Source organism: Chamaea fasciata, unplaced genomic scaffold (assembly GCF_029207755.1).
Source record: "Chamaea fasciata isolate MVZ Bird 193981 ecotype frontalis unplaced genomic scaffold, bChaFas1.0.hap1 SCAF_18, whole genome shotgun sequence".
Lineage (NCBI taxonomy): Eukaryota > Metazoa > Chordata > Aves > Passeriformes > Sylviidae > Chamaea > Chamaea fasciata.
Window position 1 is genome coordinate 5,031,807 of NW_027094103.1, and position 27,230 is coordinate 5,059,036.

General features: G+C 43.2%; 1 protein-coding gene across 1 annotated transcript in view; it reads right to left on the reverse strand.

Annotated features, from left to right (window-relative positions):
- MED13L (mediator complex subunit 13L) overlaps window positions 1-27,230 on the reverse strand; it is a 166,053-nt gene that overhangs the window by 29,116 nt on the left and 109,707 nt on the right. Inside the window, exons 5-15 of the mRNA XM_066200137.1 lie at window positions 17,044-17,189; window positions 15,743-15,937; window positions 15,152-15,343; window positions 11,067-11,229; window positions 10,134-10,238; window positions 7,113-7,841; window positions 6,237-6,459; window positions 5,710-5,815; window positions 5,243-5,367; window positions 3,908-4,007; window positions 372-592 (exon numbers count right to left, since the gene is read on the reverse strand). Coding sequence (XP_066056234.1) covers window positions 372-592; window positions 3,908-4,007; window positions 5,243-5,367; window positions 5,710-5,815; window positions 6,237-6,459; window positions 7,113-7,841; window positions 10,134-10,238; window positions 11,067-11,229; window positions 15,152-15,343; window positions 15,743-15,937; window positions 17,044-17,189 — 2,305 coding nt within the window. The remainder of the gene's footprint in view (window positions 1-371; window positions 593-3,907; window positions 4,008-5,242; window positions 5,368-5,709; window positions 5,816-6,236; window positions 6,460-7,112; window positions 7,842-10,133; window positions 10,239-11,066; window positions 11,230-15,151; window positions 15,344-15,742; window positions 15,938-17,043; window positions 17,190-27,230) is intronic.

The following is a 27,230-nucleotide window of genomic DNA, read 5'->3' on the forward strand; positions in this document are numbered from 1 at the left end:
GTGCCACCGAGAAATTATCTAAAGAAATACATCATTTAACAGCTACTTAGCCACAAGTGTGGTGTTTCTCCTATACACATACATTCTTTCTGTTAGGCACAGGGCTCATTTCACAGACAATACTGCTTGTTTCCTGAGAACATCCAGAACCATTACAAACATAAAATTACAAAATGCCTACAGCTAAAATCAGGGCAACAATTAAAAAGCTCTTCTACTAGAGAGTATTTTTCCAGCTCCAGGCTGACAAGTTCTTTACACAGGTCCAGCTCACATTTGTTAGTTGCTACACAAACTACATGGGATTTGTTTATAAAAATTAAAGCGCACATAGACAAGTCTGTAAAAATTCCACATTTCTGGCATGTTACCTTAATTTCTTCAGGTTTAGGGCTACCTAATCCATCTTCCACCTCCATTTTAAACTCAGCCAGCTGTGTTGGAACCACATTGACCATAGGGCTCTCCATCATTCCCAAGGTAGTCACAGTCTCTGAATTTATTCCATCTTTGTAACTCATCACTGGGGAGAAGGCAGGGTGCTGTTCTAAAGAGGGTGGTGTTGGGAACATCCTTTGGAGATCTGCCACAGCTGAAGAGGATGAAATAACACAGTTAATCATTCAAATAAAAATTCTCAATGAAATGCAATAAAACAGAAGAGATCAATTCAGTGCTAGCTCTTATTTCATCAGTTAAAAACTAGAAAAGCTTCTCCAGACTTACTGGGGTTCTGACAGCAGTGTAAGTCTAGACCAAAAGTAAACTCCTGGGGATAAATTCCCCAAATTCCTAGGGATACTCTGCAATGTTATTGTTCAGCAGAAACAACAACCTGGTAGACAGACAAACAAATGTACAGTTTACCAGCAACTAATAAATCCTTCATAACTGGAGAGGTGAATTGACATTAATGCCCAGCTCGCTCCAGTGACTGTTTCTAAGGAGTCACAGAGGAGTTTCCTCCCTTTGCCAGAGCTGACCTAGCCCTAAACCAGGAGGCCTTTGTGTGCCCTGAGCTGGATTCTCCACTCAGTCACTGTCTGGTCCATGACAACACAACTCTTGCCACAAACATGGGCAGTTCTGCCCGGGAACAGACTGTCAAGCATCCCGAAGTTCCAGTGCCAGAGAAGCCACAAAATTATCATTTTGCATCACAAGACATTAAGCCAGGAAGATCCCTAAATGACTTGTCAGGAAATGAACATAATGGAATTGTCCATTGTCTATTTTTCTTCTTTAAGCAGAACAACCAACCCCCACAGAGATGCTCTATACAGTGTAATGCAATCCAACACAAATCACAGCAAAATCTTGCATGTTTTCCCCAGCTCCATTCTCCTTCCTTCCAGCCACAGCTTCCGTATTTATTTTGTGTCACATTCAGCTTAAATGCTCTATTTTCCTGACTTGAATTAGGACAGGTCCTCTCTGGACAAAACCATCAGTGGTGAACCACTGTAATTAGAGAAGGGTGAATTCCCACAAGTGTATCTTCTTAGATACTTCTTGAGACAGATTTAATGCCAAATCCCATCTCCATACCTAAGCTGATGGGACACAAGGACACTCTTGCACTCAATAACATCTGGACCCTAAAGATTATGGAAAATTCATAAATCAATACAGATGGCTTTCTGACTGGAAAACACTGTGTAGTGGAAATCCAAACTGGTAAGAAGCAGTACTGTTGCCAAAAACTAACAGAAAAAGGCAGAAATAGGTAAGGGGATTAGAATTATCTACAGACTGCGAATACCTGCACTATATAAATACAGTACATTTGTGTAGGATGCTGCAGCCTCAGGATGTGTCTCCACTCTGCCTCAACAGAGCCAACCCTGCATGTGATGCTTTTGTGCTCAGAGAGGACACAGCCAGGCTACTGAACTCTTTAGACAAAGGGAAACCCCTCTAATAGGGGCAGTCCTCTCAAAATGCAGTTCTTTTGGTAATAGCTGTCCAAGCTGAAGCCAGTCCTTCACAATCTGGAGCAGCAGAGTAAACAAAGGGCTATGAATTATTCCCACTCTGTCCATATTTTTCTTTCCCCACTCTCTCAGTATCTGAATTTAAAAGACCTTAGTCTTGCCCTGATACAGTATAAATCAAAGCTGAAAAAAAGTTCAGCAGAATGGAAGAAATTCTTTTCCACCAACATTAGTATGGAATACAATGTTCAGGCTGGCAGCTGGATTAGCTCCCTCTGTTTCTGAGCAGAGAGAAGTGCTTTAGGCACTGGAGAGGGGACAGGGAGGAAGGTGAAAATGAAGGGTGGCCACTAGGAATTTATGATGCTGAACAAGGCACTTCAGCTCCCCACAGACACTGCTCTGCCTCGACAGCTGGTGGCAAGGCCATGGCTACAAGTGGAGTGTATCTGTTTAACTTCACACTACATCATTTTCTCACCTCCAGCTCACTCCACTTAGCAGAATTCTGCAGTGCAGATTCATAAAAAAGTTTAATTACAAAAAATCCCCCAACCCTACAGCAACAGGCAACTATCATCATTCATTTTCATGTGTGTCATGCTTGAAAAAGCTTTGCATATTTTAAAAAGCTATGGATCAACTAAACCTGTCAAAATCCAATCTCTGTATACTTCAGACTTCTACATTTGAGTAAATCAGCACAGCTTTTATGGGTCCATAAAACTCTGACTCATCTCCTTCAGACTGGTTTTTTTCTTCACCTCAATTTGTTCTCATTACCAGCTGAAGTTAATGAGAAGGCTTTAAAGAATGATTTGCAGAGAGATTGGATTTCTGCTTACAGTGGCCACAGAAATCAAACACTCTTCCTTCTCACCACTAAGTAATTTGTAATTTGATTCGTTACTATTATACCAGAAATTCTCACCTTCCTCCTGTCCCACAAACACATTTCTCCTTTATCTCAAAAGAAATGCCAGTAAAACCACACCAGAATCTTACACCAGTAGAATCAGAGATCTGTTCAGGTTGGAAAAGCCCTCTGAGATCATTGAGTCCAACCACTCCCCAGCACTGCCAAGGCCACCACTGACCCATGTCCCCAAGCGCCACATCCACAGGGCTGGTAAATGCCTCCAGGGCTGGAGACTCCAGCACAACTTACTCTCACTTACAACCCTCTCAGTGAAAGAATTTTCCCAATATCCAACCCAAGCCTCCCCTGGCCCAGCCTGAGGCTGCTCCCTCTCCTCCTGTCCCTGTTTCCTGGGAGCAGAGCCTGACCCCCCCGGCTGTCCCCTCCTGTCAGGTGCAAGAAATGCAGCAAAGCCCTCAAACCTCAGAGTACAAGCCACCATTCCCAATAGCTGTTGGCACAGTCCTTAGAAAAAAGCCATATTGTTTAATCTAATTTCAAACAATCTCGTAAGATTCCTGCACTCCCATACCCGCCCTTGTCCATGTGCAGGGCCTGTACAAGTGCCACTACCACAACCACCTATAAAAGGTCCACACCAAGCCTCCAGTTAGAACCCAGCACTTTGATTTTAATCATGCACTTCCACATCCAGATTAAACCCTGAAGGCGATTTTAGTTTTAATTTGTCAAATGTTCAATGCAATTTTCTTCCAAGACAGGTTGCACCACCATGGCCAGTTGGTAAGCCATGGTTTTGATTTCGTTAAGTAGAAGGATTTATACTTAAAGAGGGATTTGGTAATGGTGGAAGTGTCCTACAATGAGCAGAGAAGAGAGGGGAAACGTTCCAAAGGAAGATTTGTAACAACCCCCTCCCAAAGTTCCAGACCAAGACACCAATGCCAACAGAAGAGTCCCTCATATCTCAGTAGGCTCATTACACATCCGTATTACCACTGCCCTCCCTAAAAGCTGGCAATTCAGTGAGCCCAGTGGCACTGCAGGGCAGTGCAGCCAGGCCTGGGAGTGCCAGAGGAGCCCAGGTACTCACTGGGGGGGTAGGGAACCGCAGTCCGGCCGTCCTTGCCCAGCGGCCGCTCCTCAGAGCCCGCTGCCGGCAGCTTGGAGGAGCGCAGGGCTGGGGACACGGCCTGCAAACCAAACACTGCAGTTAGCACACGCTGGCACCTCCAGGGGCACTGCACTGCAGAGACAATGCCTGCTTTTCTGCCCTCCCACCCGCTCCCCCCAAGGAGTATGGATTTTTTCCCCCCTTTCAACACTAAAACCAAAAAGAAATATTTTTATATCTATCTATCTATCTATCTATCTATCTATCTATCTATCTATCTATCTATCTACCCCCTCATAAACCAATGCATACATATAACTGCATATTTTCATATTTCTATAAACAAATTATATTCAAAATGTTATCACAAGCCCTGAGCTTGAAATGCACGTGACTGTTCTATTTGTTTCCACGTTTGGATTACTCCAAGGTGGTAATGGAAATATGACACTGAGAGTAAGCCCAACACATGCAAATGTTAAGACAGGAAGAACATTAGGGCTGTCCAGGGCAACTTCAGAGAAGAAAGTTTGTTTTTTGACAGGATTAAATTTTTTTTGACAAATTTAATTTTTTATTTTGACAGAACAGTCCTCTGGTAGATTTGCATATTAACTGTGGCATCTGAAGTGCAGTTTGTGTAGAACCACAGTAAGGAAATTGGTGCACTTATAAAGGCCTGCCAAGAACAAGGCAAAAGACTTTTAAACACTATTATCTACTAACAGTCACTTTAGGACCACCTTCTGTACTATTATGGCTGTATTAGATTATGCTTAAAGATAGTGACTATCCAAATGTTTGCCTTCCCAGGCAATTTCCCCCACCCCGTAACTGATATAGATCTGCATTTCCTTCTGTATTTCCTAACATGCAGCAACTGTTTCTCTCTGCACTGAAATAAAGTGCTTGGAGAAATATGAGGGAACATGACTCAGAGAATTACTGGAATCCTGTAAGGTTGAATTTATTTTTCTGTGGGCAGGTTCTCAGACAAAGGTAAAAGAACCCATCATCAATTAGTAACACTTGGATATTTTCCACCATAATTCTCAAACACAAAATGCTGACAGAAGTCCAGGACACAGAACTAGATAAAATGGATTTATAAAGGACCTGCATGGCTCTCCCTCTGGAAGCTCCTTACAGCCTGTCCATGCAGGATGATCTCCTGAAGGATCTCTCTCTTTGCCAGCTAAAATCCAAGCCTGCCTACCTGGAAAGTCTCTCTCTCTCCCATCTATTAGGGACAATCATTCCCACTAGGATTCCTGTATTTTGGCCTACAGAAGGCTCCTCCCCACAGAGACTCACCCCAAGCTCATCCTCGTCGGAGTTGTCGAAGATGTTGTCGAGGTCGTGCAGGGACGGGGCCAGGTCGGTGACCTGTGTGAGGCTGCCCGAGCCGGCCCTGCCGGCAGCGCCGTCCTGCCGCGGCTCTGCCCCGCCGGGAACAGGGAACAAACAGTCAGGGAAAGGGGAGCACAGGCAGCAGCACCACAGCACCCAGCCCCTCTGCTCTGCTGGAGCCTTGCAGGCTCCTCAGCAACCACCGAGGGTCAGTCGGGAAACAGGGAAGGGGCTGCTGCTCATTTAACATTCTAAAAAATATCTAATTGCTTTAATAGAAAGGACAAGGAAAATCAAGGGTTTTTCCAGCTTGGGAGCGGTCTGTAGCCCTGATATTACAGACAAAAGTTCACATGACATTTTTCCCTCCAGATGTTAATGGCATTTGGGTATTTTTGCTTTGCAGAGCGAATCAAAGAGCTTTAACTCACCGGTCTTAGGAGCAGAACTGAAAATGGACATGGCATCTTTTCCATCAGGAACTGGTGTGGAATGACCCGTTGAGGGGATTTCCTTGGAACCAATCCCATCTTCTGACTACACAAAACGTCAAAGAGATTTCATGGATATAAATTTAAGCTATGTAAGAACAAATGTTTTCCTATGTTCAGCCAGACTCAGGGGTCTGAGTTAAATTTAAGATTTACAAAGGATTCCATGGACCATATTCAGCTCTGAGAGCCAGTACAGGTAATTAACCACCTCAAACTCTCCAAGAAAAAACATTTTTTAGAATGTTTGCTTGCACAGCCAGACACCAAAACAGCTCCATAAAGGGTAAGATACATAAGGAGCATCATGCAGGTGATAAAATAATTTTTAAAAAATAAATATATGTCTATAAATATATACATCAGTGGAACAGACCTGTGTCTTCCAGAGTGCTGTACAGCAAACACTGTGCTACAGGATAAATCCCACAAGAATATTAATGCCAAAGACTGGATTTACACCTTACCTTGTTCTTTTTCAAAGGATCTTTCTCAGCCCCAAGTTTGCATTTTTTATTGACTGTGAAACTGTACTTGATATCACCATCTTCAAAGGTGTAAGGATCACTGGTGTCTCCCCAGCCTTCTCCGGGGGGTTGTAGTAGAGGCAAAGGGTCGAGATAGTTTAGGGTCTGCACTGATTTCTGCTCTTCCAAAATTTTAAACCGTTTATTAGGTTGTGCTAAGAGCCTGAAGTGAAATAAACAGGGAAAGCCACCATGAAACAAAACCAGTAAAGTCCGTAGCTGTCACACAAACACAGCCCATGGCTCACTCCATCCCCCCCGCTAAGCAGAAATGTCTTTTTCCTTAAATAAAGGATGTATTGGATATATTTAGTATTATATACCTTACTGTATTAAGATCTACTTTGGGACAGTGAAAGAAGAATCAATTTTGCCACTGTATAAATGTCACTTTGAAGTCCAGCCTTCCCAGACTGTGTTTTTCAGGCTGAAACCCTTTTCAGCCTAGCAAACACCATTGTAATTACCCGATAGTCTTTTAACTCAGTATCTCTTCCTCAATTAATTTCTTCTAAATATTTTCATTAACCACTCTCTCTGGTGCATTTTTTAAAATGCATTATCAGAATGCTTCAGTAATTTTTAGGCCAGCATAAAATACAAAAATAGGTTACAAAGAGATTGATCAGTTCTTGTAGCATCCAACAGAAAGCCAGAGCTGGAAAAGGCAAGCATCCTGCAATAGAGTGTTTTTATTTAAGTGTTTGGTGCTCTCTGCAGCATCTGTGATTGTGAAGCCTTAGCCTTTGAAAAGTAAAAATTAGAGTTTGGTGCTGACTCGAACTGCCCAGCCCCCTGGCCAGTGTGCACTCTCACCTTTTCAGTGCAGTGCTGTCGGGGTTGATCTCCATCCTGCCATCATACCTCTCACACGGCAGCTCCGGCGGCCGGAACTCGGGGTCGTCACTCGAGGGGACACTGTAGGTCCTCCACACGTCCACGGCCTCGTTACTCTGAGTTATGCCACAGTACAAGGCTGTCTCACTGACCTCTGCCATCAGAGGTAACCTCTGTCCCACCAGGACTGTCCTGTCATCTAAGCTGGGCAGCGGCTGCAGCTCCAGCCCGCTGCTGTAGAGTGCTGGGTTCACAGGAACGGAAGGGGGGTCCAGGTTCTCCGCCTCCTGACCTCTGGGCTGGGGGCTCAGGGTGGGAGGCAGAGGGGAGGTGGGGGAATGGGGTGAATCCATAGGATTCATACTAATTTGCTTGCTTGGATTTCTAGCAGGTAGCGAGAGCGGCTTCTCGTATTTCCTGGAACTGGGAACTTCCAAAGCGGACTCCATCCCGGCCAGTCCCAGCTTCTGCCCGGACGTGTCCTGCTCCATGCATAGCTCTTCAGTCACCGAGGGCCGATGGTGAAACGGCATCAGGGGCCTTTTTTGCAGTTTCTCTCCCTTGTCCTGCCTCTCGGTGGTTTTGTGCTTTGAGGAGGCAGGAGGGGGCAGTGCCGAGGCCGCCGCCGGCCCCACCCCGAAGCCGGGCTGGGGCAGCGTGGGGGGCCGGCCCGAGGCACCAGCGCAGCGCTGCTTGAACACCTTGTGCCTGGAAAAGGAGGAGGAGAAACCACTCACGGCACGCTCTGGGCAGTTACCCGACCTCAGGGGAAAGCCAAAACTCACAGAACAGCACTGAGAAACCTCCTGTCTGCTCCTGATCTTTTAACTGGCTTTTAATTTCTGCCTGATGGAGGGAGTTTGAATAAATATTCTTAAATATTCAAAACAAAATAATGCAGTAACATAAAATCTTATTACTGGCTTTATATGGCTTTTTTGACTTTGTATCCGGTATCTTTGAGACTGAGAAGCACAGGATTGAATTTCAGTGTTTCAGGTCCTGCTGGAAAGTATTTTCATCATACTGATGGATGATTCCCAAGGATGTGACAACGGGGATATAACTGCCCATCCTTTTACTGGTCTTTTTCATTGTTCGGAGCCTTTTGTTTAGTTGTTTATTTGATTTTATTAAGCTAAACAGAAATTGAAAGATGTGTTTGTGCTTAGCATTGAAACATGTTTAAAAATAAACACCATTTCAAAATGAATCACTCCATCCCTATTTTATGAACAACAATAGGACAACAAAAACCCATTTCAAAACATGCAGTGTGCTTTTTACTTAAAAAGATAACCTACATGATCACAAGTGAAGTGGACTAGATTGGAGACACCCAACCCTGCCTACAGGTACAAACACAACATCCTGTGTTTGCTGCCCCTGTCCCCTGGCAGCACCCAGGCTGTGTGGGGTTATCCCAGCTTTGCACAGGGCTTTGCTGTTCCCAGGACACGCTGCAGATTCCCTGCAGCAGCAGATGGTCTGTGCCTGCAATCACCCTAATGTGCAGCTAATGCCCTGGTAACTGGAGGTTTGCCTTAAGCATGTTCTTGTAACATTTCATTGCCTTAATTCTCCATCATTCACCATATTTTTACTGACTGCAGAGAATTATTTCAGACATTCTGCACCTCACACACCAAGCTGGGTCTGCAGGAGACTGAATTTGATGCTGAGCACCAGACAGCCCTTTGAAACTCCAGATCTAAGATTATATCCTGACATTTATCCAGTACATGGAATGGACACAGAAGTGACTAAAACAATTTCTATATGCCAGTAGCTGCTCAGGTTCTGCAGCTACACAGAAAGTACTTATTGCTGGTTGAAATCAGGTACTGCCTTCATTTTAAGAATAATGTTTCCATTTCCCAGCTGCTCTGTTTACCAGCTCCAGCATGATGCAGTTATCACTGGAGGGATGAACAGACAGTGTGAAATTGCAAGTGCACCTGAACCTATCCATAGAACCAGGCTCCCACTGCCCACTACTGAATCCCATGCTTTCCAGGCAAAGCTCAGTTTTCCACAGGAAACACTTGGCATTCTGACAAAACATTTACCTGTTCCACATTCTTGAGTATATGAATACAAACAACGTGTATAATCAGGGGGGAAGAGCTGCAGAAAGCATCCTCTCACTTGGGATAGAGCAGGGAGTCTCCAGGTTAAACATTCCACCCTTGAAGGATGCACAGTCCATCTCCTCCTCAGACTACACAAAGAAGAACTGCATGCTTAAGGAATAACTTATTTTGGTAAAGGTGCTTTTATCACCTACCTTACAAGTAGATGCTGACCTTGGGAATTAAGAATTTCAGTAGAAGTGTTTCATAGGACTATTTCACTACAAACTGGGGGCTTCTCTAGCCCTGTAACATCTCTCTGATAGTTTTAAGAATGGTTAAGCATATTGGTGATGATGGTTTGCCTTTCCTGAGTGAGGAGTTCTAGAATTCTAACCACCCAAAGATGACAGAAAACATTAATAACCTCCTAAAGTGTTTGTGTGAGTGAGCGGTGAATTCTTTCTGATCCAGTGGCAGTGGGTGACCAGGCTGCAAAGGTTTAACATTCTCTTGGGTGGGTTTTGATGCCATGGCAGATTGACCAGAGGCACGTGAGGCGATTTGTAGGGATGTTTTCCCTCTTACTCCAAGTATCAGGATGCTCACAAACTTCGGCAGATCCTGAACTCTTCACCACAAGCCTTTACCACTTAACCAAACGTTTCCTGCAGCTCTGAAACACTGCAGGATGAGCTCCTTATGAATGGAAAGTGATCCTGGCCCTAATACCATCATTTTTCCTCTTGGATTGGCTCCTTCAAGTGACAATGGGCTGACATGCAGATGCATCCCCCAAATGTGTTTACAGGTTTGATATTACAATTTCTTCTTGTCTCAGCTAAAGCATAACTCCCTTCTGTAAGTGTACCTCTGTCTGAATAGGGCTCTCACAATATGACAAATGTTTATTCTCTTCAAAGCTCACCTGGAACAAGAACAACTGACTCTTTGGACTGGATCCACAAAATCCCATGAAACACTATTGTTAGGAACTTCCTCTTCCAAATTTGCAGCTGTAATTTGATTCCTCCTGAAGAAGAGAAAATTATTTTAGCCATCACCACCTTCTGAAGAACAAAATTTTTAAAATGTACATGCATAAATTCATATATGTTCCCCTCAGATAAATTACTTCCTTCTTCCTGACCTTTGAAATTGACAGCAGGTCCCTGTACTACTCCTTAAATTTACAGTTTGATTTATGTAGGAGGAAGGTCCCAGCTCTGTGTCAAATAACTCTGTCTGGAGTCTGAGCACAAGAAACAAGGGGAAAGCCATTTAAACTGTTTCTGGAAATTAGTCTTACATACCCAGTGAGGTAATTGCATGGAAATAGGAAAAAATAAATATATTCAGGGCTCACCATGCTGTGATACACTTTAAATCTCCAGTACTAAAGGTCTGTGATACTAACATCAATTTATACACTCTTGTCAATTGAAATTTTAGTCCAACTCATGTAATGCTTTACAAATACTCCCCTTAGAGCCCTAAATATCAAATACATACAATCTGTTCTGCAGTCACCCAGCTTTCAGGGTGGTAACTACAACTGGAGACAGAAGCTGCCATCACTAAATCTGAGAGCACTTGGCTGAAGGCACATCCTATGAATGTGTGGCCTCGAGGAATGTCACAATTAGGGTACACAACTGCAAACACAATGGGAAGTGTCAGGAGTTCTCAGCTGAACACAGCGACAAATTTACAGCATTTTCTTTGATAATGCAGTTTGGCATCATTAGCTCTGATTGGTGGCAAAGGAATCCTGTAAGGAATGGCATTAAGGCAAACAATGACAGTTTTAACTGTATATTATGTGTCATAAATCAGCAAAGCATGAGAACTGCTGCCATACTTGGACTGTGCCCTGTTGAGGATGCATTCCTTCCACACACGGTGAACAATACGGTTGTGAAATTTGGGAGTAATCTTGCTTGATTTCTTTGGACTGTGGACACTGACTGTCCCCTCCTGCACAGCTGGGTGGCTGATGCTGCTCTGAGAGCAGCCACTTTCTCCTGCAAGAGAAATAAAGCATTAATGTCAGAACTGCCCTTCATATCATCACTTGCTACTTTTTCCTGGAAGTCTCTTAGCAGGCTGCTGACTACACCAATGTTCACATTCACTGGGGAATGCTCAGAGCATCCTTACAAAACACTTTTCAAAGCAACGCTTCCTTTGAGGTAACAAAGATGGCACTGGGTTGTATGACAGACATGGGCAACAGAGTTGTGCATGTACTGCACCTCACGTGATGTGATACACTCTGCATATTATATATATATATACCTCTATATACATCTATAAAGAATACACTCCCTATTAAATGGAGATACTTCAGATAGCCCCTAGAGCCCTGAATTGACTCACTGAAAAATAGTGCAGATAGAGCATTATTATCCTGGATGTTAAACTTGAATTTATACAGTCTTTGGTGAGTTGCTTTAAAGACAAAATTTATTGTAATATAGATGGTCCTAAAGCATCTATTAAGAAAACTAATCATTTATGTAGACTATTTCAAAGCAAGGATAAGTTCTTTATACTCTATATTAAACCTCACTGAGGAAATGAATGGATCACTGATGCTTTCCTACAGACACAGGCTCATAGAGCTGTGGGTGCTCACCTGGAGGGGAGAAGGCTCCAGGGAGACCTCAGAGCCCCTGGCAGGGCCTAAAGGGGCTCCAGGAGAGCTGCAGAGGGATTTGGGACAAGGGACAGGACACAGGGAACGGCTTCCCACTGCCAGAGGGCAGGGCTGGATGGGAGATTGGGAAGGAATTGCTCCCTGGTGGGGTGGGCAGGCCCTGGCACAGGGTGCCCATTGCAGCTGCGGCTGCCCCTGGATCCCTGGCAGCGTCCAAGGCCAGGCTGGAAGGGGCTTGGAGCAGCCTGGGATAGTGGAAAGTGTCCCTGCCCATGGCAGGGGATGGAATGAGTTTACCTCAAATCACTCTCAGATTCTGTGCCATTTCTTTACAATATGTTTGAATTGAAATACTAGAATCAAAACTGGCTTTGGTGAGATTTTCTAGTTGAGATCTACACTACTAAAGACATTTCCAACAGCTTATCACCAGCAGACAGACTATCAACACAGCATATGATATTCTCAGCATGCATTTTCTGTATGATTATCGGAGATAACAAATGAAGATATTACTTCAGCATGTTTGAGAGCCTGAAAACTCTCTGCACTCCATTCCCTCCTGTGACACAGAAGCCTTTACCAGCTATTGTACAAGCAGATGCTTCTTCTTCTGCCCTGCAATGTGTTTCTGCTTAGCTGAACTCCAGCACATCCATCTTGCCAAGCCCCAGCTGCAGCAGCAGAGGGAGCTTTGGGTCCACTGGCCTGGGCACGGAGTGCCTGCTCTGGGCTGGAACAGCAAGGAGGGATGTGCTGCATTTTCACAAGGTCACACCAGGGTACAGAACACTTCGTCCTCCTGCTGACGCAATCCAAGCAGCCTCAAGTGTGAAGTGCTGAAGGGACTCAGTGCTGCACATCACTGCAGCTAACAGGGAATCCTGCTGCTTGCCACCACGTGACTTGCAAAACACAACTTCTGAAATGGTGCACAAGCTGCCTAACCCTGCATCTTCTTCCATTCTTCACATTACGTATTTCTTTCTCCAATTAGATCTTCCCTGATTATCTTTTTGTAAAGTCAAACAGCGAAATTCCCTGGCCACACTGAGGCTTGTGCCTCTAACCATGTATTTCACTGGCTCTCAAATGTTCTCTAACAAGTGGGAACTTGACAGATGCTCAAAAAACAAACAGGTCAGAACTCCAGATTGGCAAATGTGCCCTCCTTTGGGGAAGGGGAGAAGGAACGTGTGTGCAGACAAACATCACATGCACACAGAGGCATCACGTGTCAACAGCAGGAGGAAAACAAGGAAAAGACTGATGGGAAAGGAAGGACAGGAGGCATGAGAGGATAACCAAGGAACTACCAGGGCTTTCAAGTTACATTGGAATGTATTAATTATTGCTTTCTGTAATGATGTAATATTTTATACTATACAGTACAGCAATATACAGCATAACAGGAGACAGAATGGCACAGCAGGCAAACCCCCTTTGTTCTCACACACTGACACTAATTTTTATCCATGAACATCCCTGACACAGTTCTGGAACACACACAGATAACAATGGCAGGTAATGGTACAGTGAGTGGAGGAACAGCAGCCCCTCACCAGAGGCCACTGCACAACCCCTGCAGTCCAGACTGGTGCCACTGGTGAAAAATGCCATTCCCCAGTTTCAGCAACAATTTGTTTAGTTAGACACTTTAGACACAACCATGGAAAATACGATTAAAAGAGAACTGAAGAGATCATCTAGTCCAGTCCGTGCTTTAAAGCTGGATCAGCAAATTTAACTAATCTGTTTCTTAAAAACAACCTTACGAAATCCCCCCACCAAACCTCCCAAAACCCATCACCCCTCTGCTAATGGAACTTCTGTAGCTGTCCAACAGCCAACTTATTCCAACATTTCATTATACTTCTTTAGAGGAAGTTTTTCTTCCTGTTTAACCTAGTTTGCTTTGCTCCAGTTTAGACTCACTACATACTGGTTGCAGAGGAAAGCCTATTCTTTTTCTCCTTGAAATTCCACTTCTCCAGATTAAAGCACCTCAGTTCTGTCCGTCTTCTCCTGGAGGTCCTGCTTGCAAAATCCAGGATCACTCCCACTGTACTTTCTTGGACCTCAGACAGTTTGTCCACATTTTTAGGTGCTCCAAACTGGACATGGCAAACCCACATTTTAAATAGTACTGGGCAGAACTGAAGTATTATTCCTGTCCTTACACTAATCCAGTTTATGGATCCCATTAGCGATTCTGGACTGCATGACATGCTTTTCCAATCCATTTCTCCAGTTTTTCAATGTCCTTTAAAATGTTTTTTGATAAAAACGAATCCTTTCATTGTTTGCTGGAGAGGCACCCCTCTGATACAAATTCATACTGCCCTCAAACAATAGCAGAGATCAAACAGAAGCTGTGACTGCCAGATTGGACAACATGAACACTTTTATATAAATGTAGCTTATAAATATTCAAAAATAGAATCCCCCTTGTGATACTGAACAAGTGTAACAGGGTTCTGAAAATTTTAAAAATACATTAGCACATTAAAATATGCATCAATACTTGAAGAGATTGTTATTTAAATTGTGATTGTCTTGTTTCAGTTATTAATTGGCTTCTTGCTTATTTTAACTCTCAGTTCCTTTGAAAAACACCATTCCAAGTGAATTTACATCTCATACTCTGACTTATTAGCAGTAAATACTAAATACTTTGATTGTCTTCATCTATAAGCTCTAATCACGGACAAATGAACCCAGACGTGTTTTCTTTGAATCTTGATGCAAACCCAAAGGTTGGTCTTGATGACCTTAGAGGTCTTTTCCAACCTCAATGACTCTGTTATTCCAGGACTGACCCTGTTGATGTGACAGAATTGTCCCAAAAAGGCTAAGTTTGGGAGCTCCTCAGTGAGGGTATGACAAGGATTCTTTAGCCCCATTTGGTTGCACAGTTTCACAGAAACTTGTTGGGTCTTTGTGTCTTTGACACTTCTATTGCTCTATGAAATTTAGTAAGTGCTGCCCAAGAGGCTAAAAAATTCTCAAAGTCCAAGCAGAAGGCTGTCCAGTGGTGAGAGGCTTCTGTGCTGCTTTGCAGCACTGCACACAGATGTACCTACAGGAAGGGGAGCTGAACCTAATTCACCCTGTTTTGTGTAAAGGGGTGTTCACAGCACTGGCTTTTTCCCTTACCACAGACCTACAAAGTCCTCCCCCAGCACTCCTCCACTGCCTGCCTTTACCCTGCCCCTGTTCACACACGCACTCCCCAGGAGCTTAGCAAAACGCAGAGTCTGACTGCATCTCCCCAGCCCACTGCTTACCCATTACAGCCTGCTCTGGAGAGGTGGGGGGAGTCAGGGGCATCCCACAGGTACTGACAGGATCCTTCACGCTTCCAAGCCCCTGCTGTCCCACATTTATATGGCCTGCAGCACTGGCAGCGCTCTGTGACACTGGGATGTCACTCTGGGAGATGAGAACAAAGGCTGAAGGATACACCATCCTCACACCCCCTGCAGAGAGATGGAAAACCACAAGTCTTAGACACACCTGATAATATCCAGCAACCACAGCTACTTCCACTTGTTTTCAATGTCAATTTGACAAAACCTATTATCTGAAATACAGAGAGCTAAGGAATTTCCATGCTAATACACATCCAGCCCTCTGTAACCAGTACAGAGCTGAAACAAGGAGCGCAATCCAGTGAATAATGGCATGTGGGATACAGGGAGTACAAAAGCTTGAGGCGACAGAACTACTCAGATGTTCCGGTGTCAAGAGAGCTACAAGAGAATACAGGAAAATTATAATGGCTCTTTCTGATTAATTAGATGACTTTCATTATTTTTTTTTTTTTCTCCAAATCATGGGGAGGAAAATAATCCTTCAGGCAGAATATTGAAACTTACCAACAATGACTTCTACTGCCACAGGGAAATCGTTGTCATATCCCAGCTCTTCCTCCTCTTTCATGCCTTCCTTTTTCTTCAGCACCATGGGGTAGAAGTACTGCCACTCCTCCATCAGCTTCCGAGTGGCGGGGTCTGACATCTTGTAGGACTGGCCCGTGAGGGTGCCATTCAAGCCATAAGGACTCACCAGCACTGCAACACAACAAACAGCAGCCCTGAAGGACTCAGCAGCGCTGCAGGAGAGCCAATAACAGTCCCACAGCAGGGCTGCTCCAGCTGTGGGTCAGCTCTGCCTCTGCCTGAGCCACTCTGCCGTCACCTCAGGACTGAAGGGTCCAAGGAAAGCCACTGCAAAACCCAGGACAGGTGTGAATCCAAACCTATAGAGCACTGAGCCCTCCTGAGCAGCACCCTGTGGCGGTTTGGGTTCATAATTTCCACAGCAAATGAAACTCCAGCAACCCCAGCGTAGTGAAACAGAACTCAGGGATGAACGCCCCCAGAAAGAAGAGAGGACAGGAACATTTGAGACTTCTCAGCATTAAAAGGGATAGATAATACACAAAGAAGAGTCACAACAAATAAGGAAAACTATTTGCTTAACAACAGGTATTTCCATTCTGACTCAATTTTGCTTATAGTTGTATTTGATTTGAGTCATGAATTCAACTCACTGAAATAAAATGTGTGACTGAAGTGCCTGAGCCTCTGTCAATGCTTTACATCTAGACACAAAATGTTTTCAATAAAGCTTCTATAAATAAGCATCTCTATAAATGATCGTTTCATGTGTCTCTGGGTGTTTTTTTTTACTCCATGTTGAACTTTACTAAAGATTTCTTGCTTTAATTGCTTTGAAATTATAATTTCAGACTGTAGTAAAGACAGCATAATGCAATGACTCAAAATTCTTAATGTTTTTCTTTTTTTTTAGAGCATCACATGAAAATTGCACTATGAATTTACTAAGCCATCAACTTAATTCTGTAAAATTTTAATTTCTTAAACTGGCAAATAAATAGTCATAATAGATGCCGAAAGTTTTGTCATTGTTTCTGCTACATTTTCACACCCACCCACCCCTTGTTTTTAAAATAAAACAGTAAATAGTTGCCAACGTATGAATGAAAAGCAGTCCTGAAACAGAATCCACACAGGATTCACAGAAAGCCCATGTCAGAAAACCACATGATTGCACTGACTTCCTTAAATATAGGCCTTTTTAAACTGCAATGATTGGTTTGTTTGGCAGGTAAGGTTCCCAATAACGCGAGTGAATGTCCCAGGAAGCTGGGTACCTTGGAAGGGCGAGGGGGAGGACTGGGCCATCTGGATGTGCTCCTCGGTGATCAGGTAGATGGGCTGGTGCTGCGCGATCTCCACACTCGTGCACACGTTGCTCTCCCCGTGCAGGAAGAACGTGAAGGCACACGACAAGTGCTCACTGCAGGACAGAGGAGACAAAAGGAAGCATACATCGGTGTTAGTGGGAGCCAGGAGGGAAATTTAGAGCCTCGGGGGCCAAGCACACACTCTCCTGTCCTGTTCCCAGGCTCACTGCCTGGCTGATAATCATGTGACACAGGGATCTGTCACCAGCCAAATAATGGCCAGTGTTGGCAGCTGTCTCATCGATGTGTTCTCCTATTTGTTTCATTACAAATAAATGGGATTTTAACCAGAATTCAAGCAGTAAAATGATGGGTCTTTAGAAATTCTTCTTCTTTCACCCCACAATGAGGTCCAGCTGAAAAGGAATAACACAGAAATAGGAAAGATGTTTGCCTAACATCTCATGAGAATCTTGATTAAAAAATATAGAAGCATGTGAATATTACAGATAGTTGTCAACGACCTAAGGTGAACCATGGATGTGCTGACCAAAGTTAACTTGAAATGAATGGTATTGAAAATGTTTTCACTTCATTCTACCCACAGAGTGACTCCCATCACAGCAAATTATTTGCTTAAATAGTTCCTTGCTACACAGCCACAAGAAAAAAAGAAAACAAAGCACATTTCATGTTTTAAATCATCATTTTAATCAACTAAAAACGCACAGAGCTGCAGTAAGTGCGCCGAGATTTTTCTGTCCAATTCAAGAACTGTGCGCAGTTTTATGGGTGTTGGCTTTGGCACAGGGCCAGGACCTGACAGGACCTGTGTTTTACACACTGCTCTCACTACCTGCACCAAGAAGAAAAACCAGCGGCAACTACAACCATTTCACTTCAGCTTTTAAGTCGACCAACTGCTCTGCTTCTGCTGCCAGTTGTTTTCAAACAAAGGCACTGATGGTCTAGAATTGGGAGCTACTCTAATCTCACTAAATCTCTGAATGATTCCACACACTGGGCAGAGTAACTTATCCTGTAGCCCAAGTAACTCTCCTGTGAGCTTCAAATCCTACCACAAAAAAAGACCAGAAGAAGAGGTTCAGCTGAGAAAAATCTGGAGAGAAAAGGTTACTGAAATGACAGGTAACAGCTACACTTGCCTGGTGCTGCCATCCACAATTCTGAAGGAATTTGGAACAATAATTCCACTAAATAAAAGGTTTCATTATGTTTCATTTTTCACAAAGGAAAGAAATTTCACTGTCCTCGGTGATGAAGTGGTAAATTGATCATTAAGTTACATGGGGGGAAAGGGAAGGAACGGGACATGGGACAAAATGGGTCAGACTCCAGGTATTTCTGTCCTGCTCCAAGAAGAGAAGCAAATCAATTAATGTAATAAAAACCCCATGGACAATGGATTTCGGCACATACAAGCAATACAAAATTACAGCAAAGCCAAATTATTTAATCAAAGCCCATTAGTTTCCTTACACAGGGTGAACACCTTTAATATAAAGAAGGTTTTAATAAATAAACCCCCATGAGAAATCTGGTGTAAGATGAAGCTGGGGTAATGCCTGCAGAGAGTTCACATGAAGCAGGTCAGCATTTCCAAAGCAGAGAGCAAAGCTGATATTTTCAGCTCTTGTCTTTAGGATATACACAGAAACACTCTGGATTCTGCAAGCTTCCTACAGGATTTAACTGTGGGTCTTGCCTGGCTGCTATCGAACTGACGGGAAAAAATTGGGACCATCCAGGGACCCTCTCAAGTGTCTTGCTAAGTGTTCTGGCATGAACAAATCATGTGGAATCTTATGAATAGTCACAGGTACCCATGAACACCGTGAGGATAAAGAATGCACCAAATCATAGCTTGAAAGACAAAAGATTTGCTTGGTTTTGAAGGGATCACTTGTTTGATGTGGGCTACAAAAAAGAGGGCATCAAAAGGCAAATTTGAAACAGAGGAGTAAGTGATAGCAAAATAAAATAATTTCCTTTAAAGCTGCTAAAGCAACAGGACAGGAGCAGGTCACAGTGGGGTCTGGGCAGGAGATGGCAGCACCTGGACAGCCCTACAGTCAATAACACTCAACACCACAGTAAATTAACCGTCGAGTACGTGAATCACCTCTTCTTAAATATTCTGGAAATAAACAGCCCCAGAGAAGCCTCAGCTTGAACAGGCTCCCACTAAAGGAAGAGAAGAAAGGCTGCCTGCTTTGATTTTAGAGAAGGCAGGGGCTCAGTTCCAGTGCAGAGCGGTCTTAAATGTGCCAGCACCCAGTTAAAGCACTCCCCTTAGCTGAGGGGAGGGATGCACTCCCAAAGTGCCCAGATCCTCCAGGACACAGCATGGAGCAGGAGCTCCAGGGCCCTGCCAGGCCACTGTGTTAGCAGAGAAAGCTTCCTCACAGACACCAAGAGAGCAGAGCAGCACCCAGAGCAGCAAACAAACAAAGGTCAGGCCATTTTCTGGCCCTTAGGGGAGATCGCACATTCAAAACCACAACTAAAGCTAAAAGGAAAGCATTTTCAGGCATGAGACAATTCCAGAGTTTTCTGGACACCACAGCCTCCCAAGAGCACCCAGCGCCCGTTTCTGCACCAGGCCTGGGACCCCCACAGCCAGCTTCTCTCTGCTGTGGCCCCAGACACAGATCCACACTGAAACATGGAAACACCAACCTGGAGCCTGCTTGGGGCTCTGCCACTCCACACGCCAAGCCCTGGGAAGCAAGGACTCCCTGCCTGACGGAATCCGGCATTCTCTGTGTGCTGGAGCCAGAACAGGGCTGAGGGCTGACACTGCCTGGCAGCTGGAGCTTGTCCCAAGGCTAATGCATGCCTAGCTGGAACCAGGTGGGGCAATTATTCCACTGTATCACAGCACCTGAAACAACTTTTCTTCAGGTGAACACACTGCTGGCTCATGAACAAGGGAAACTGATGTCTGCTTATACATCTCTGCCCAAAGTCACTAGTTTTTGTACAGCACAGAATAAGAATACAGGAGGCCAAGCTGCAGATTAAATCATATTGCTTTTGCAAAGACTCCGTGTCTCTTGATTTTGTTATCTCTTTCTCTTCTACAACTCAAAGAAATAAAAAGAAGAGCAGGGAACAGAACATCAGTTCCCAGAGCTACCAGATCTTTAATAATGGTATCTACAAGTCCATTTGTTGTCTCACATATTCTGCTGGGTGGGGTTTTTTTTTAATCCAATGATTTGAGATGCACGGACAGAAACTTTGTATACATATTAATTGCCTATAATGTTTTTCCAGTAGTGAAATAAAGCACTAAGATAACAGTTTCACAATGCAGCAAGCATTTAGATAACATTATCTAAACACTTGCTGTGTTACAGACTTATTATCTCAACACTGCCTCAGTTATCACCAGCAAAGCCCTTGCCAAGGCCAACACACACCTCCCTAATGGGATTCCTTCCCCGATCCCACCCCAGCAACCTCCCACCCTCCCCTGTGTATAAATGTATGCACAGGATGAGCTGCCAGCCTGGGGGACACGGGGGGTTATTCTTCCAATGGATCCATCAATCTGCAGTGTGACAGGGTAAGAACAGCAGAACCTGCACGAGTCCAGGAGAGATGCTGCACATGCTATCAGCCTGTTCTGAGCAGGAATTCCATTGTAGGATCACTTGGAACAAGACCCACATCAAGTCTGTGCTGGAGGCAAGGTCACGTCCAACGTCCGTAACCTTTGGTGGGAACACGGGACAAACTGCTCCCATTTCCTGCCCTGCCTTATCCTGATGCCTCAGGCTGGGACAGCTCCAGGGTTGGGTTTTTTGGAGACAGACTGGACTGCTTACAGAACAGAGAACAGGCTTGGCTGTGAGTAAATAACACTGACAGTGCTCCCGCTGAGGAGGAGTTTGCACTTTAGGGAAGCAGAGCTTCGTCCCACAGGCCCTGCAGGGAGGAACGGGTTCTGCAGCGACAACCATCCCATGCTTGCCCTGGAAACTACACATAGAAATAAGCATATTTTTACACTGTATTCAAGCAGTATTCAATATTTGGTTCCATTTTTATTAATGGATAATTTAAATGTATAAGGAGCTCCTCCAGTGTGCTGGCATGTACAACCGTACAGAGTAGTTTTATTCCTGAGATCCTCAGTGAAGTACTACAGGATGATAGGTGAAAATATCCCCTAAATATTCACAATAAAGCCTTATTTTTCTATATTAAGTAAGTTTTGTGTGTTGAAAATCAAAGTTTATTGATTTATTATTGGCTACACATGTGCATAAAATGTGACTTGTCAAAATCAGATGCTGGTCTAAAAGTGTTTCCCACAATTTTTAAGATTAACTGAATTGATTCTCAGACCATTGATGGTTACTGAAGAAATAATTCAAAATAATACCCTGAATAACTAAATCAGGCAGCAGGGCTGCCATAACCACTGCAATGTATTTCTTTTCTCTACCTTCAGGAACAAACCCTGCTCTTGATATCAGCTAATACCAAAGGCAACCTGGAGCAAAAAGGTGAGTCCCTGGATCAAGGATAGCATTTATCTTTATCCCATATAATCAGAAATATGTGACAAGGACAGATGGCACAAAAGGTTGGTCAATACAGCTGTCAATATGAAAATAAACATGGTAAAGTCAGAGTATGGCTATGCAGGGTTTTGGTTTTCATGCTGAAAGTTCGACCCACTTGAAAGAACTGGAGAAGATTCCTGCTCTGGAAATGGGCTTGGATCCATCTGCAGTGGGATTGTAACCAGCAGATCAAACCACAGCAATCCAACAGTGCTGCTCAACAAGTGAGGAGGTTGTGTATCCTCTCACCAGCACACCAAAGTTAGGAACATTGAAGGCATGTCAGGGTAGAAAAAATCCTCTCTGCAGTGGATAAGCAGAGATTGTAGGATAGACAAACAGAGCAATTCAACATAAGCAGTTTCCCTGTATCAGAAATTCAGATCACTTAAAATTTTACGTGCTAAATTATCATTTTTAAATGAAATCTGATTTTTACTAAATGTAATCAATGCCAGATAAAACTGGCCAAACCAAAGGGTCTCCTGGATCTCTGAAATAAAATTCCTGCAGTGAAATCCCAGTGAACATTCCTCCCCTGGCAGAGGGATGGTGAGTGATGCAGTCACGACTGTACCACACCATGTAGCTCAAGGCACTGAGGATTCCTGAGTCCATTATTTGTTACATTTGTGACACACTTCAGAGCAGTGCTGATTTAGAACTACAACTACTTTGAATTATTTAAGATGTCAGTACCAAAAAGCGATTCTGTGTGTTTATTATATTCATTATGAATTAAAATTCACCGTGATGAGACACTGGATCCTGCCCTATTTAGAAAACACGTAAGTTGCTGTGACCATATTTCTACTGTACTTCAGGATATAGACTTTTAAATACTATATAAATGCATACCAAAAAAGAAACATGGAGGTTATTAAAGTTATTTTCAGGTGAATGCCAAAATAAACACATATTTTTCACTGGAAATTCTGAGCTTTTTAAGATATGTCCTTAGGAATCAGGAACTTGCTTATATCTGTACCAGCATTACCAGGTATTCTAAAAACAATAGTACCAGCTGGTGAAAACTACAAAATGGATTATAATTAACTAGAAGATTGTCAGAATGGACGCAATATTTCTCGCTTTAGCATACTCAAAATACCAACACATCAGGAAAAAATGCATATAAATCTCCTAAAATCCCTGCTGTTATCAACCCTCCTGCCATCTCTCTCTCTCTCTGAAGCACTGTGTTTCCACACAGGGTCTGAAATAGGTCCTTTGGAAAATTCATTTCCATGAAAGATCTGATACCCTTTCCAGCAAGAATGCAGGCAGATAAGCTCATATATTCAATGTGCCCCATAAGTTATTCATGGCACATGAATAAGTTACATGTTAGCTACATGTGGCATCTCCCCAAAAGCCCTCTTTTTGTGCTGTTAGTCTCAGCATTTCTTAAATACCATCCAGGCCTCAGAACTGTCATGAGCAGTTGTGCTCTGGAGATCAGGACTGAAAAAAATCCTTTTGAATATTAATAACCCCAAACTCCAGCACGAGCCTGACGAGCGCTGATGGAGGTTCGCCAACCAACTATTGCCATTTTTTTTTCCAGCCTAAGGCATAAACTGACCTTTCCTTAACAGCTCGGCCCTGCAAAGTTTAAATGCTGGGTTCTCTGAAATTGAAGCTTTCTGTGGCAGTTTTATCACAGATAACACAGCTATCAGTTACTCTGGCTCACAGCTCCAGCTGGATGGTTGACTGGCAGAGTCAAAATGATTTGTCTGTGGGTCACAGACCCAAACAGAGCTGAAGCTTTCGAAAAAGGCTTCCCTCCACCCCTCAAAAAGGGGTAAAAATATTATCCTTCCTATTAAGATTGGTGTTGCACACTGGCTATTGGTGAGCAGTTAACTTTATCCAAGTTAAGTCAGCCCAGTTTTCAGTCTCACGCCTGAACTGCAGGAGTTGTGTGTGAAGTCAGTGATGAAATCGTGTTCAGCAGAGAAACAAAAGGAGAATTTAACACTCAGTACGGGGGAGTATCAAACCACATTTACACTGGGACCTTCATTTTCATAAATTAATGCTGCTCTAGGAGTAAAGCTACAAGTCATTAGTGATCCCTTAGTAATTGCTTTAGACAATCCTTACTTTAATATGTCCTTGTAGCACAGGTTCACTCAAAGCCACAGCTGAGTTTGTCACCAAGATTTGCTCTATGCTCTGCTGGATTCAAAACTGCACATTTAAGAAGAGCATCAGCATGGGATATCACAGAAATTTCTTTGTAACAAATTATCAAACGTTACCTAAATTCTGTTTTGATTGATACCACAATTAGCTCTGAAAGGTAGACTTTTCATGCATCTGATAGTTTGGCTTGAAATGGCTTTGACCTCACCAGGCATTTGTTAGAAATGACTACAGTAAAACCGCTGTAACCGGAATGGACACTGTGATGTGGACAAGCAGTGCTGGGTGTTTTATAGGGCTACTCTGTTATTATGGAGGCAGAGTCTGAAAGGTCACATTATTTGTTTATGTAACACACATGGTGTTCTTACAAATAACAGCCCTGAGTTCTTCAGTAACCAAACATTCCCTCACCTGGGAACACCGAGCTGGAACAACCGCCCAGTGCTGTGCAAACCAGGCTAGGGAGGCCTAGAAACAATTGAAATATGGGAACAAAACCAGCAGTCAGTGCCCTACAAGAACCCTGACTAGCAGGTATGAGGTACAAGGGGAAATAATACGTGAACATCAGATTCTCAGAATGCTCATTCCATGGGGAAGAAAGTGAAGCAGCCACTGCCACTTACTCCTGCTTGCATCACATGTTTAAAATAGGGAGGGGTTGTGAGAAGCTTTAAAATTATTTTATCTGAATTCTTCCAAGATAATCAGGTAGGTCTACACAAATCCTAAAAATGAAGCTCAAACCCAATGAAAACTAAAATTCCATAAAAGAAAAGACACGTGTTTCTTACAAGCAAATGCCTGATTTCCTCACAAGCAGCCAGGCTTCTCTCCCTGCTTTGTAAGTTAAGCAGCACTGGCATGGTAACACAGTGCCCGGTAATTCACAAGTTAACAGACACCACAATTCATTTGCTCTCTCCCAATTTAAATTCCTGCAGTCTCACTCACAGGGATGCTCTCCAGACGTGAACACAGGCTCTGTCACCACAGTCAGCAGCCAGAGCACGACCAGGGTGCGTCCTTTCCACGTCTGAGCTATAAAAATAAAGCCCAGCCAGCCCATCAGAGGCTCCTCCTCTGCTCTGCAAGGCCAGTGCTGCCTTGTTTTTCCTGCCTGCTAATGTAGGTTAATGCACCCTTCTCCCCTTCGCCCCACGGAGGCTGAGCTATTATCCAAAGCAGCATTATATTAGATTAAGGCCATTCAGAAAAGAGATTCCTGGAAAAAACCCCAGCAAACCAAAGGCGAAGAAGGGCCACACGTCCATTTCTCACTGTCATTAAGTTCACTTCACATGAAATGAAATTTATCAGTTTCGTTTACAAAGCAAGTACATCAACAAGGGGGAGCTGTGGTTACCCAGGCTGTTCAACACAGTAATAACAACAACAACAACAACAGTAATAATAATAATAATAATAATAATAATAATAATAATAATAATAATAATAATAATAATAATAATAATAATAATAATAATGTTCTCAAAATCTCAAAACTATTAACACAGTTTTGATTTGTGCTGCTTGCTGTGGGCTCCCCAAGGGAAAGGGAGAAGTAAAGCATTATATTGTTTTATGTCGCAGATTCACACAACCTTAAGAAGAAGTTCAGACTCTCCAGGCATTAAATTAAACCCCAGTACCCGCTCTCCAGTGCGAGCAAAGTTTAGTTTTTCTGGCAGGGGAACACAGCAATGGGAGCTCTGCAGTGAGGAAGCAGCCCTGCTCTCAGAACGTGGGAGCTGAGAACCTTCTGACCATCTCACGTCCATTTAGGAGTGGCAACTGGAAACTGGATTTGTAAGTGCTGCAAGACTTGATCCCCCTCTAAATTCATTTCTCCCCACAAACCAAATCTTCTGATATCTTTACATGATTATAAATCTATAATAATAACAACTCGGTATTTTCCATTACAGAGCATAAAGAGAGAAGAATCCTGATGGAGAGCTTTAATATTCCCAGGACTCACAGCTGAACTCTTAAATGTGACAGGACAACAGCACTACTGCAAAATGGGAGGAAATAATACTCAACTACACCTTGGTAAAATTAAACAAAAAACCAAACCCCCTCCAAAATGACAAGGCAAAGCCAAGTTCCTGAATCTCTCCACATTTCCTTGCACAGCCCACCTTGCCCAAGCACTAAGCATAAAATGCCCTTCACACTTCTGTTGAAGAGCACAAGGTTTAATGAGCTACACAGAACAGACAGAAAGTTTTAAGAGATCTGAACCTCATCTTACAGCATGGTCTCCGAGAAAATTTGATCTCCTTTGCTGTATGGTGTGTAAAAGAGCCTGCAAAGGCTGTAAACACCTCCTAATACACACTGAAATTCGTGCTGTAAGCCTGCTGCCAGCTGTCCTTTAGGAGGATGGCTGCACAAAATTATTTCACATGTGTCCATTATACAGCATGATCACAATTAATGGAATAAATTTTATGATTCAAAACAAATTAAGCAACATGTAGAAAATTCTAAAACCATGAAAAATGCATTAATTTATTCATCGCCATGCATTTGTGATCTTTCCACTTTTGGAGTACGGTTTAATTGACTAGTTTAGAGACCAATTAATCCCTTTACATTTAAGTCAATCACTGAATCCTCTCCAAATAATTTAGCTCCTACATGCTTCCTCCCATTTGTTGTCCCTGGAGAGTGACTGCAGTTGAAACAGGTGGCACACAAATCACATTTAGGAATGGAGAAAGAACTGCACTAGCAGGGATACGAAGCATTAAAGATGCACAACTCAGTCAACCATGTTCACTCCCTGATCTCCACTACTGCAGCTCCCAATCATGTCCTGAATGTTTGGGGGGGCTTAAATGACAATTGCAGGTCACACATAATTATTTTAATTTTTGTTACTTTCTAGTCCTCACCTACCTGCTGCTTCTCTCTTCCTTTTTTTACAAGGCACATGGAAATGATTCAGTGTCAAAGTTGGGAGAGGTGGATTCGTCACCAAGGAAATCATTCCTCAGGTTGGGAACTGAGGCATTGGACACCAAACTAGTAACCTCCAGCATCACAATCCTAAGAGGAGGCAAAAAATCCCAATATATTGAGGGGGTTTTGCCTATTAAAACCACTCACAATCTCACCAGCATTGGAATGGGGCAGGACATTTTATTTTCCCACAAAATAATACCTTAAAAGGTATCAGAATGAAGGTAGGATTTCTCTATTTAAACAGTAAAGTAAACCTGAAAATGAGCCAAGGACTTCACCCCTTCTATAAGGTGCTCAACCAACAAAAAAGTTTGAAAAGAAAAATTATTTCAAATAAGCTAAAAACAGCTCCTGAAGCCACATGAGGCTCAAGCAGAAATGAAAGGAAAGTAATTTTTTGTACACCAGTTCAAGGCTTGTTGCATTTTA